Source organism: Erythrolamprus reginae, chromosome Z, assembly GCF_031021105.1.
Source record: "Erythrolamprus reginae isolate rEryReg1 chromosome Z, rEryReg1.hap1, whole genome shotgun sequence".
In the NCBI taxonomy this organism is placed as follows: Eukaryota; Metazoa; Chordata; class Lepidosauria; order Squamata; family Dipsadidae; genus Erythrolamprus; species Erythrolamprus reginae.
In genome coordinates this window covers 116837046-116849921 of record NC_091963.1, presented here as the reverse complement: position 1 = coordinate 116849921, position 12876 = coordinate 116837046, and the positions used below count along the sequence as shown (strand labels likewise).

Genomic DNA, 12876 nt, shown 5'->3' with positions numbered 1-12876 from the left:
CTGCTTTCCTGTCTCAATGTGTTGCGTTTGTTTGTTTGTTTGTTTGTTTGTTTGTTTGTTGATTGATTGATTGATTGATTGATTGATTGGATTTGTATGCCGCCCCTCTCCGGAGAATCGGGGCGGCTAACAGCAACAATAAAACAGTGTACAATAGTAATCTGATACTAAAAACGATTAAAAACCCATTAATATAAAAAACCAAACATACATACATACATACCATGCATAGAATTGTAAAGGCCTAGGGGGAAGAAGGTCTCAATTCCCCCATGCCTGACGGCAGAGGCGGGTTTTAAGTAGCTTACGAAAGGCAAGGAGGGTGGGGGCAATTCTAATCTCTGGGGGGAGTTGGTTCCAGAGGGCCGGGGCCGCCACAGAGAAGGCTCTTCCCCTGGGTCCTGCCAAGCGACATTGTTTAGTTGATGGGACCCGGAGAAGATCCACTCTGTGGGACCTAACTGGTCGCTGGGATTCGTGCAGCAGAAGGTGGTCCCTGAGATAATCTGGTCCGGTGCCATGAAGGGCTTTATAGGTCATAACCAACACTTTGAATTGTGACCGGAAACTGATCAGCAACCAATGCAGACTGCGGAGTGTTGGTGTAACATGGGCATATTTGGGAAAGCCCATGATTGCTCTCGCAGTTGCATGCTTACTCATACATACACAGACTGACAAATGTCTACTTGGCCATTAAATTGATTTATCTACATAAAGGGGTTTTTATTTGGGGCTTTAGTTTTCAACCTTACAGGCAGGTGAGACAAAAACAGAAGGCTTAAAGAATTGAAAGGAATTGGCTGATTGTGCCAGGTTTATGCCTCTTATATTTGCTGTGTGGCGTAGCCAAAAGGCATTTTTCCATTTTCTGTTTTGCAGAGTTAAGAGAGGATGGAGGATTTTTTTCAAGAAGCAAAAGTACCAAAGGGAACTGACTCAGAAAATTGCAAGGGCCTGTCCCTGATCAGTTTAGATGGAGAGAGGGGAATTTGGTATCTAGAAATGCATCCTTGCATGAAATGGAAGTCCTTTCCACGCTCCTTTGGGAATTTGTAGTGCTTTAATCTGAGAATTAAAGCTAAAACAAGAGATGGCAACTGGATGAGATTTCTGGAGATGTTGGGTGGTCAAATAATGTCCAGTAATCTTGAAAGGCAAATAAAATTGCTATGTGTTCAAAACAGACTCCAAGGGGGTTTCATTATAGGAAATGTTAAAGGGGGGAGGGGGTTCCTTTTATTTCTTCTATCCCAATATGTGTCTATTTCTGTTTCATGTTTATTTTCTTTCTTAGGCCTTTCTTATCCCACCATTCCTTCTTTCTCCTTTTAGATATTTCATTTTGTTAAAAAGAAAATCCAAGTAGATTATCTGGACAAGTAAAAACTGCCCTTTCTTACAGTATTGGAATACATATCATGGCCCACAGTTCCCATCTTCCTCAACTAGGAGGTGGATGGATGAATATGTTGGTAACTAGGATTCAGCACAGGTGGAAGATGCTAACACTGGTCAAGACGTGTACATGTTTCTTATAAAGAAAAAGAGAACCTCAATGCCCCAAATTCTCAACCGTGTTCATACTGACTGGAGAATTCAGTATAATTCAGTTGAAGTCTATCCTTCTAAGGCAGTGGGTCTCAACCTGGGGGTTGAGACACCTTTGTGGGTTGAATGACTGTTTCACAGGGGTTGCCTAAGACTATGGGAAAAGACAAAATTTCCCATGGTGTTAGGAACTAAAGCTTCTATTGGAACATATTTTTAAAATCCGACCAACCAGGCGTTTACAGTAAGGGTGTCCCTCTGACAATTCCTGCCAATCAGCTTAAAGCTCTGTTGGGAGAATTGGTGCTAGACTTATGGTTGGGGGTCACTACAACATGAGGAACTGTATTAAGTGGTCGCGGCATTAGAAAGGTTGAGAACCACTATATCGAAGGGGTGTCTAGATTGAGGGAGATTGTTGAAAACAGGGGAAAGTCCATTTGTATTCCTGTAGAAATACCACTTTATAGTGGAGTGATAACAGGCAAGAGAGAATGGTCCATTCCTCTCAAATACTGCTTCTCCTCTTAAAGTCCCTTAAAAGCATTTTGCTTCCTCCAGCCCCTAAAGTTTTTATCAGGAAAGACTTAATGAACTCAATCTGTATAGTCTGGGGGACAGAAGAAAAAGGGGGGGGGGGGACATGATTGAAACTTTTAAATATGTCAAAGGGTTAAATAAGGTTCAGGAGGGAAGGGTTTTTAATAGGAAAGTGAACACAAGAACAAGGGGACACAATCTGAAGTTAGTTGGGGGAAAGATCAAAAGCAATGTGAGAAAATATTATTTTACTGAAAGAGTTGTAGATCCTTGGAACAAACTTCCAGCAGACGTGGTTGGTAAATCCACAGGAACTGAATTTAAACATGCCTGGGATAAACATATATCCATCCTAAGATAAAATACAAAAAAATAGTATAAGGGCAGACTAGATGGATCATGAGCTCTTTTTCTGCCGTCAGTCTTCTATGTATCTATGTTTCTATTGTGTGCCTATCCCTATTACGAAGCCCAGTTATCTTTGGCATAACATTGTGCACCCACTTACAGTAGCTGTCTTTCTTTTTTTCCCTTTTTGCCAACTAGGCCGAGTGTATGTCCACTGCCGCGAGGGCTACAGCCGCTCACCCACCCTCGTCATCGCGTACCTGATGCTTAGGCAAAATATGGATGTCAAAACGGCCATCTGCGCCGTCCGGCAGAAACGGGAGATTGGCCCCAACGATGGCTTCTTGAAGCAGCTGTGCCAACTGAATGAGAAGCTGAGGATGGAGGGCAAGCTGAAGAAACCATAGCCACTGCTTAGCCGGTGGCCTCTCTGCAATTCTTGCCAAACACTGTTAAATTGCTTTGGGTTGAGGGTGTATGGCTGCCAGGCTGCACAAGTGAGGCAGGAGACATTGCTTTCACAAAGACTGGGTGGGGTGGGTTCGAGTAGTACCAGAAAACTACTGCAGGATTGTGGCACCCCCACCTTGTCCAGCCAGGCACTAGCTCACATATCTTTATTTTGGAATTTGTTGAGTTTAGTTTACGCGTGTGTGAGAGAGAGAGAGGAAGAAAGTCCAAGTTGTATCACGACTATAACTGTCTTAAATTTCACAGCATTTGATTTTGCTATTGTCCGCATTTCCTTAGCCAGCCATTCCTTCCTTTACCCATCCACCCCTTCCTGTAGATTTAATGCAAGGGTTTTTTCACCCCTTCACATGTTTATAGGTGAGCGCTATCACTTACATGGATGGCAGCCCAGGTCAAAGGTGTGGGATTAGGTTCTAGTCCATAGGATTTATTGGCAGGGAGCATCAGGGTTCTTTTGGTTTCCCCAGAAAGTTTATATAGATAACCCACATTCTAAAACTATAGACCTCAGGTAGCAGGGGAGTGCTTGGTTAATTTCTCCAGCACTGAATCCTGGAGAATCTTAGAACAGGTAGCTTGTATTTGGCTGAGCCAGACTGTGCCATTCAGTTCCAATCTATATTTCACAATGTTAAGAATGGTAAAATTTTAAAAACGAGACAAATGCCAGGTGCACATAAATACATGAGGATAGAGTGGCAGGAATGTGCAGTGGTGGCTCTTTTGGATAGCTGGCCTTCCAGGCTACTTAATCCCTCCAGCAAAGGAGATCCCACTTTCTTCTGAGAGATGTTAATTCACCACCCAACAGTTCACTCCAGTGGACTCTAGGCAGCTAACATAATTTGAAGCAAGTATAAAAAGTTACGATAGCACAGCAAGAGTGTGGAAACAAATAATAGCCCTTAAAATAACATGCATATTCGTATTGGTGGTCCCAGGCCCGTGGAAAGCCCAGGTCCTTGCAGCTTTCCAGAAGGTTGGTAGGGTAGGAATGGTATGGATCTCTGGAGGCATTTGCTTCCAAAGGGTCGGGGCTGCCACATACAAGGCCCTTCCCCGCGGTCCCACCAACTGAAATAGAAAGCTTTGTCCTAACACTTTGCTGCAATCATCTTCCTTGGCCTTGATACTTCTTGCTTTAATTCCCGCCTTTTAGAGCAGCGTTTTGTCAGCTTTGCCAACTTTAATATGTGTAGACTTCAGTTCTCACAATTCCACACACATATCAAATTTGCCAAAGTTGAGAGATATTGTTTCTGTGCATCATATCTTTCAGCTATTTGAAGAGAGCTATATGGTTTCCTCTTAGTGCTGATGCTGGCCATTTCCACTCTCTGGAACAAGGTCGCCATCTAGAATAGGTCATAAGCAATAAATTGACTAGCCAGGATCAGTGTCAAGAATGTCTGCAAAAAGAGGCACCCTGGCTGTCAGATGTATGTGTGGGAGTGTTTGTATACACATGCATGCACACCAACGGCATATTGGTCTTTTACTTATGCTAGTTAAAGTAAAACCCCTTGGGTTACCACAAGATAGGAAAGTAAATATTTAGTTTTTTAAAAAAAGAAGCACAATTTCTTGTCATCAAATTATCAAACTATCCTCCTGTTTAGCTGTGCTCGACATGAATGTGAATGTAAAACACTCATCATATAGTACAGTAGTCCCTCGCTATATCGCGCTTCACCCACCACGGCTTCACTTCATCGCGGGTTTTGAAGTCAGCGTTGGCACAGATACGGCACTTAGAAGTTTGGAAGGGCAGGACAAGCCAACCAACCCGCGGCTGGGCGAATGATGAGTGGGGCGGGGACTCGAGGGCGGGAGAGGAAGTGCTGGGCGGGTGGAGGGGGGGAAAAAAGAAAAGAGAGAGAGAGAGAAAAAGAACCAGCCGGGGCAGCTCACCAGGGACTTTCCAGCCAGGGCAAGGCAAAAAAGACAACGTTTGGCTGAACTGCTGCAAAGAATAGCAGTGGGTCGGGAATGCTCGGGGGCGGCGATTCTTTTGCCCCCCTCCTCTTTTCCTCAGGCGCAGAGTAAGTAGTAGGGCGGGGGAAGGTTAGCCGGCTGTTGCTCGCCTCCAGGCATCCGGAGCTGATGGGAAGGAGGAGAAATTCCCCATCGCGGATTTCACCTATCGCGGCCGGGTCTGGAACGTAACACCAGCGATAGGTGAGGGACTACTGTACTGAGACATAGGCATACATACAAGCAAAGCCATTTAAGAACCAGCAGTTAATGTAGTAATATTTTGTATATATTGTTGACGTACACTGGTTTACAGCTTCTGTGTTAGAAGCAAATCCCCTCCCCACTTCCTCCCCCCCCCCCCCATTTTGTTGGTCCTGTCCTTTTGCCCTCTTGTTTGTCAACAAAGCCACCCTGTTCCAACACAGTCGGTAGGATTGTGCTGTGCTAGTTTCCTGCTGAGCTTCAGTAAAGGATATTAGCAACCTGCTGCCTTTTGGCCAGAGGTCTTTGCCAATGGTAACGATACTTTTTGAAATGCTGGATTTGATAAGTGAAACAAATTAGCCTAAATAAGCTGATCAAGTAATTCAATTTATTCTGGCAACACAGATATTCATAGCCTTTTGTGAGAGCTGTGTTGTATGGAATTCTGTACAGTTACACTTGAAATCTCTCTCACTATCCTTTCTTCTCCTTCCTCTTATTTTCTACAAGGCAGCAACTAAGCCGGAAATTTTTCAGAATAAAATTTTCTGACTATGCTTTCCAGAATGTTTTTTTTTTTTAAATCACTCTTTAAAAGATCATTGTCTAAGGCAGTGTTTTTCAACCAGTGTGCCGTGAGACATGGTCAGGTGTGCCGTGAAGAAGGAAGCTCAGGTTCCGGTCTCGCAACTTTTTGCTGAGAGAGAGAGAGAAAGAAAAGAGAAAGAGAAAGCAAGAAAGAGAGAGAAAGAAAGCAAGAGAGAGAGAGAGAAAATGAGAGGAAGGGAGAGAGAGAGAGAGAAATGAGCAAATGATTGAGGCAGAGAATGAGAGGAAAGAGAGAGAAACAAAAGAGAGAGAGAAGTGACTCTTGATTTAAAGTACAGTATATGATAAAAAGCACCCAAAGAATAAGAGAGAGAAAAAACCCAGCCCTCACCTGTTTTTGGAAATGGTTCAAGAGTGTGTATATACACACACACACACACACACACACAAGGGGGGGAGGAGACAGGGATGGAAAAAGAGAGGAGAGTGTCTTAGGGTGTCATTTTGTGTCATTTTGGTTGGTGGTGTGCCCCAGGATTTTGTAAATGTAAAAAATGTGCCGCGGCTCAAAAAAGGTTGAAAATCACTGGTCTAAGGGATTATGAAATTGTATTCCAGCAACAGATTGAAATAGGTCGCACTACACTTTTGTTGTATTTTATTTATATTTATATTTTATTTATTTATTCCATTGAATGGAATTAAGACCCAGGGAGGGTTTTAATTTTCTTTTTTCTTTTTTTGGAAATGTGAGAGATACGTGGTTGTAATTCTACTCCCTGTTTTACTTCTCATTTCCAGCCCGTTTACAATGGCTTCTGGCCAAGTGGCGATATCATGGGAACCCAATTCAGATCCCCATTCATCCTGTTAATTCAGTCTCTAGATCAGTGTTTCCCAACCTTGGCCACTTGAAGATATTTGGACTTCAACTCCCAGAATTCCCCAGCCAGCGAATGCTGGCTGGGGAATTCTGGGAGTTGAAGTCCAAATATCTTCAAGTGGCCAAGGTTGGGAAACACTGATCTAGATGATAATCGGCTGCTCTCCGTCTCTCAGCAAAACCAATTTCCCTGTAATATTGTGAATGTTAAAACGGGCAGGAAAACTAACATTGACTGATGTTCCTTGAACAACAGATGTTGGGATTGCATTTTTTTTTAAAGTTTGCCTTTTTCTTCCAAGCATTCCCCCCACAATCATGTGTCACTACCCATACCCCTTATAGCCATATTGGTGCAATTGCTGATCAAAGAACACATTGATAGCACTGTCTTGGGCTCACAGAGAAACATCCTAAAAATGACAAACTCAATAATGTAGAGAGCTTTAAAAAAAACCCTAGAGAAATTTTAATTGAGCTGCAAAATCTTTATTGGAAATCACAGCTTCTGGCACAAATTTCCAGGCCTTTTGAGCTCTGGCACAAGAACTGAACCACTGCCAACCTCTTACCTGCTTCCACTGCCTTGTTTCTTGCCATCCTCTCTCGTCTTTGAGGGTGCCAAGTCTGCCTCTTCCAGCCCAGAGTTACAGCCTTAAGTTAGTAGTGGAGCATACACTTTGCATGCCAAATGTATCTGATCCACTTCAACCCTGGTATCTCCTGTTAAAAAGAGGCAATATTAGTGATCAAGAAGAGCCACAGCCTGTTTGAGTGGATAGTATCAGACTGGTTGGATTAACAGCTTCAGTTGGGCATGGGGTTAGCTTCAGAAGGAAGCAATAGCTTCACTGTTACTTTAAAAAGTTGCTTCCAAACTTCTCCCCCTCCCCTAATCCTTTTATTAAAGATGATATTATAGTGATAAAACAAATGCAAATACATAGTACAGAAATATATTTTTAAAAATAGAGTTTACAAAGTGCAGAAAAAGCTAGAAAAAGGAATCTCCTCCTTCATCCCCAGTAGGTATAATCAACATTAACAACTTTATCTCTTAAAATACATCTGAACATTAACCTCATTCCATTCCTGGCTCTGTTCTCTGTAAGCCCATCTCTTAAACCTCATTTCTACATGTTAATCAAAAGTCCTGTAAGAGTTGCCAGAAGTAACAAGTATTACAAACTACAAGAGGCTTAAAAATATCACTCCTTGCCATCTACTCACAAAAAACTTCAGCTGTCTAGACCAGTGGTCTCCAATCTTGACAACTTTGTGGACTTCCAGAATTCCTTTAGCCAGCATGGCTGAGGAACTCTGGGAGTTGAAGTCCACAAGTGTTAAAGTTGCCAAGGTCAGAGGTCACTGGGCTAGAATACATCTGAGTAATCTTAAGATGGCTCCTTGCTTGGGGGGAGAATTTTCAGCAATCCAGACTCCGCATCCAGCTTCCTTTTGGCCATAATGTTTCCTGCTGTCTGGAATGTTGGTTTGCTGTTCCTCATCAGAAGCAGGGGGGGGGAAGTGCTTACAAATTTCTTGACTAAAAACAATGAAAGCTGCAAATCCTCTATCTGCAACTCTCATTATCCTGTTTGCACAGAAGATAATGGAAGACATAGTGGAGGATGCAAAACAGTGGCCTCATTATCCTGTTTGCACAGTGGAGGATGCAAAATTGGAGGTGGTTGTATAACAGTATTCCAATTAATAACGTGTAATTAAAATTACAATAATTACGAGCAAGGATGTGAGCTCAAACCCTTCCTTCCCCAAGGAAATACAATAGGAATACGTTTACAATCTGATTGAGATCATAACGATTGTTATACAAGAAAAGGGGTAAAAGAACCCCAAAAGGAAATGGAATAACTTGTCTGAAGCATCTGTATTTTTAAAAAATGTGTTGTGATATTTGTCATTTGTTAGAGGGGAGACAATCCACAAATATTCAATAAAACTGACTGTGGCATTCAATATCTGCCTTGTGTGGAATTTATTTATTTATTTACTTTTATTTATTTATTCATTTGTCCAATACACAATACATATGGAAGAGAATAGACATGAAGTAATATATATAAAGATAATATGTAAAAATAGAGGAGAAGATATATGAAAGGAAGAAAATATATATGATATATGAGATAAAGGAAAGACAATTGGACGGGACGAAAGGCACACTAGTGCACTTATGTACGCCCCTTACTGACCTCTTGACTGTTCAAGGAAACTTTAGGGGAAAGTGTAGGAGGAGGTATTTTAAGTTCTCAAAATGCTCTTGGGAAATAACTCCTTAGATTACACTGGGACAGCCCACATCACACAGATCTTTTTGTACCTGGAGGAACCCTCGAAATATTTTTTCACACCCTGGTCACGGAACGAATTAAGTTCTTAAGTAGAGGTACCACTGTACTCTTATTGCCACAGCCCACAGACTGAATTGTGACACAGGAAACGTTATTGTGTCCTTTGTTCCTAAGCAAATGAAATTGAACCTATGTTTTTGTAGGTCTTTGTAAGAAAGGGTACATTCATAATAAGTTGTCTGCTGCATTCATAAGCTTATTTATCATGACATTGAATCCAAACCAAATGTATTCTAGGCAGCTCTAAACAATGAATGACATGAAAACAGAATTTTAAAAAAATTGTAAGTAAGAAAAAAAGTATAGAATAATCACAAGATAGCAATCCAACAACAAAGCAATCAAAACATCAGAAACAGGAATCTGAGCAAGTCTGTCCTAAGGCCTAGATAAATACTTCTAAGCTTTCTGCATGTAATCTGGGTGGGATATAGATCTTGGGTGAAGGGCTCATTTAATAATAATAATAATAATAATAATAATAATAATAATAATAATAATAATAATAATAATAATTTATTAGATTTGTATGCCGCCCCTCTCCAAAGACTCAGGACGGTTCACAACAGTGATAAAAACAAAATTGTAGCGGCACAAATCTAATATTAAAAGAAATAACTAAAACCCTATCATTAAAACCAGACAACACATACATACCAAACATAAATTATAAGGAGCCTGGGCGAAAGATGTATCAAATCCCCCATGCCTGGCGGTATAGGTGGGTCTTGAGTAGTTTACGGAAGACAAGAAGGGTGGGAGCAGTTCTAATCTCCGGGGGGAGTTGATTCCAGAGGGCCGGGGCCGCCACAGAGAAGGCTCTTCCCCTGGGGCCCGTCAAACAACATTGTTTAGTCGACGGGACCCGGAGAAGGCCAACTCTGTGGGACCTTATCGGTCGCTGAGATTCGTGCGGTAGCAGGCGGTTCCGGAGGTACTCTGGTCCAATGCCATGTAGGGCTTTAAAGGTCATAACCAACACTTTGAATTGTGACCGGAAACTGATTGGCAGCCAATTAGGAGGCAAATGGCACTGGGTCTTCAAAGATGGCAATTGAGGGGTCCTAGGAATGCATCCTGTGCTATACTGAGAATGCACAAGTTAAAATGCTGCTAGTATCTGAAAACCAAAGATTCCAAGTTTAGTTGGATGTTCTACTATTCCTTAAAGGATATTCAGATTCCCTTTCACGTTAAGAAGTTTTAGTCATCTTTCCCCAAACCTGGATTTAAGCAATTCCCAAGCAATGTGAAAGAAGATGCTGAAAAGAGGATGGGGCAGAGGGAATATTTGTGACAGTGTATGTGAAGAAGTAAAAAATAGCATCATCATGTATAGATTTCTTAAGTACATTGTACTCCCTAAACTTCTGCCTGGTAAGTGTGCAGTGGTGTATAACCTTAAGGAGTATATGGAAAAATGGCAGAATTTGAAGAGTTCCTCTCCACACATGGTCAATTTTGAGAGTTTGTGGGATGTTTAAAATTTTGATGTACATCTTGGATGCTCCAAAATAGAACTTTGACAGGTTAGAGAGCTCACTCAAAGAATAGCTGATGGGCACAGAATACCTATTTAATGTAACAGCTCAGGATATTCACACACTATGCCAGTGATGGCGAACCTTTTTTTTCCTCGGGTGCTGAAAGAGTGTGCACATGTGCTATTGTGCATACGTGAGTGCCCACACCCATAATTCAATGCCTGGGGAGGGCAAACGAGGTTGGAAACAGCCTGTTTCCTAACTTCTGGTGGGCCCAGTAGGATCGTGTTTTGCCCTCCCCAGGCTCCAAAGGCTTCCCCGGAACTGTGTGAGGGCAAAATGCCCTTCTCCATTCCCCGGAGGTTCTCTGGAAGCCAAAAATGCCCTCCCAGAGCCTCCATGCAAGCCAAAAATCATCTGGCTGTTACCCGCATGCAAATTGGAGCTGAGCTAGGGCAACTGCTTATGTGCCATAAGTTCATCATCATTGCACTATGCTATGCCTTCAAATTTGTTTTTGACACCTGAGAATTTCCTAGAATTTTTCCCTGCACTTTCCTTAGCAATGTTTTCAGAAGTGGTTTGCCATTGGCGGCTTCCTAGGACTGAGAAAGTGACTGGCCCACTGTCACCCAGTGTTGTGGTTAGTTAGCTCTGGCCCAGCTCCTGCCCCAAGGACTGTGGATGTGGGGGAGACATCCACATGCTGCAGGCCTGTTTTGCCCCCGGTGGAATCTGCTGATGAAGGCTCCTCTGACCAAGAAGACATGAGTGACAGGGAGGAGGAGAGTGTGGCAGACAGCTCAGAAGGAGATCAATTATCTAGCTCCTCCTTGGATTCAGAATAAGAGTTAATGATACAGCCACACATGCGGAGAGCGAAGCACAGGCAACAACAACTGAGAGATTATCAAAGAAAATGAGGCCACCTGTGGTTGGGTGGGGCTGTGGTAATTAGTGAGGCTGCTATAAATAGCAGCCTGTGGGTTTGGCCATTGTGGAGGATTATCTGATCGTTGTGTTTCATGACTGCTTTGCTGACTTTGATCTTTGTGTGCTGATTCCCCCCCCCCTTTGAAACTAAACCAGAGCAAAGTGTGTTTCACTTTGTGAGAGAAGAAGGACTGTGAATTGCCTCACAGCTGCAAGCTAAGTATCACAGAACTGATAAGGGACTTGTACAAATTACCAATTTGTTTGGAGACAAGTGATCTTTGCTATACAAAAAGAGTGCTCTGTTTATTTGCATTTTCGGTATAAAGAACATTGTTTTGAATTTTCAAATGTGTGTGTGTCTGAAATTGTATCTGTGCATTTTTGGGTGGATTCTACCAGAGAGCTCGACAGAACACCCAGCAGCCTTCTTGCCTATGATGAAACCTTGCTGTCCCCGTTTCTAGTCTTGATGTTTTAACCACCATACCACGTCTCTTGGGATGTTCTCTGCCTCCTTCCTCTTCCTCCTGCCAGGGCAGCAAGGCACCACACCACTGCTATCCAACATTATTATGCTGCATGTGAGTTTTGTCGGCTGAGAGACATGGAAATGCAATGCTTGCCACACAACCTTTGTTTTATTTATTTATCAAATTTATTAGCCACCCATCTCACGGTTCAGATGACTTTCAGCAGCTTTGCATCACGGTCATGTGTGGTCTTCCTCTTTCCCCCTTAAATTAATACTTAACAATGAATTCCAGTAGAATAAGAGTCAAGTCTTGTGGCACCATGGAAATTTCTCTGAATGCACTGATGTTACATTGTCAAGCATTTCTATACACATTTGGTTTAGAACAGATTAAAAGACAGTACTAGAGTTGGCGAAGAAATCCACGCTGCTGTTATGTCCCTTAATATCACTCACTCACTCACTCAATCAATATCAACTTTATTTGATTAGTCAATCTACCATATCAAAGGGAGAAAAAGGACCACATCGGTCGTCATAAAACTGTGACTGGTTAAAATACAATAAAATTGGCTAACATGGAGGGAATTTGAATAAATAATAAGTTAAAATGCAGTATAATATGCTAAAATTGAGTAGTAAAACATGAGAATATAACTCGTGCAAAGGATTATATTAAACAAATCTAAGATACTGATATAAAATATTCTTAAGTGAGTTCATCTCCTTTGCATGCCACCCCAATATGTTCTATAAAACGTATTCTCATCTGAACAGCCCTGACTATAAACTTAGCGGTTCTAGAAACTACATATATATTTGTACCCTGAAGAAAATATGATATCACTCAAGTGATTCCTTACTTAGGCTTGAGACAATCTAATGCAGTTTCCAAATGATCCACTTGATGGCAAGTTCTTCCAGTGTAAAAGGATTTCCAGCTTGGCTAAATGAGAGCCCAACATATGAACAGCTACTTGGTATTTAAGTGACAATAAGCAGAATAAATGTGCTTTTCCTGCAGCTCCAGGGATCTGCAACTCTGCATGCAATTTTCCGTTCAAAAATCTGAAATCTAGACTT

At 42.0% G+C, this 12876-nt stretch overlaps 1 protein-coding gene across 1 annotated transcript in view; it reads left to right on the top strand.

Moving 5' to 3' along the window:
- DUSP3 (dual specificity phosphatase 3) overlaps nucleotides 1-5651 on the top strand; it is a 34846-nt gene extending 29195 nt beyond the window's left edge. Inside the window, exon 3 of the mRNA XM_070726720.1 lies at nucleotides 2638-5651. Coding sequence (XP_070582821.1) covers nucleotides 2638-2846 — 209 coding nt within the window. The 3' untranslated portion in view covers nucleotides 2847-5651. The remainder of the gene's footprint in view (nucleotides 1-2637) is intronic.
- The last annotated feature ends 7225 nt before the right edge of the window (nucleotides 5652-12876 follow it).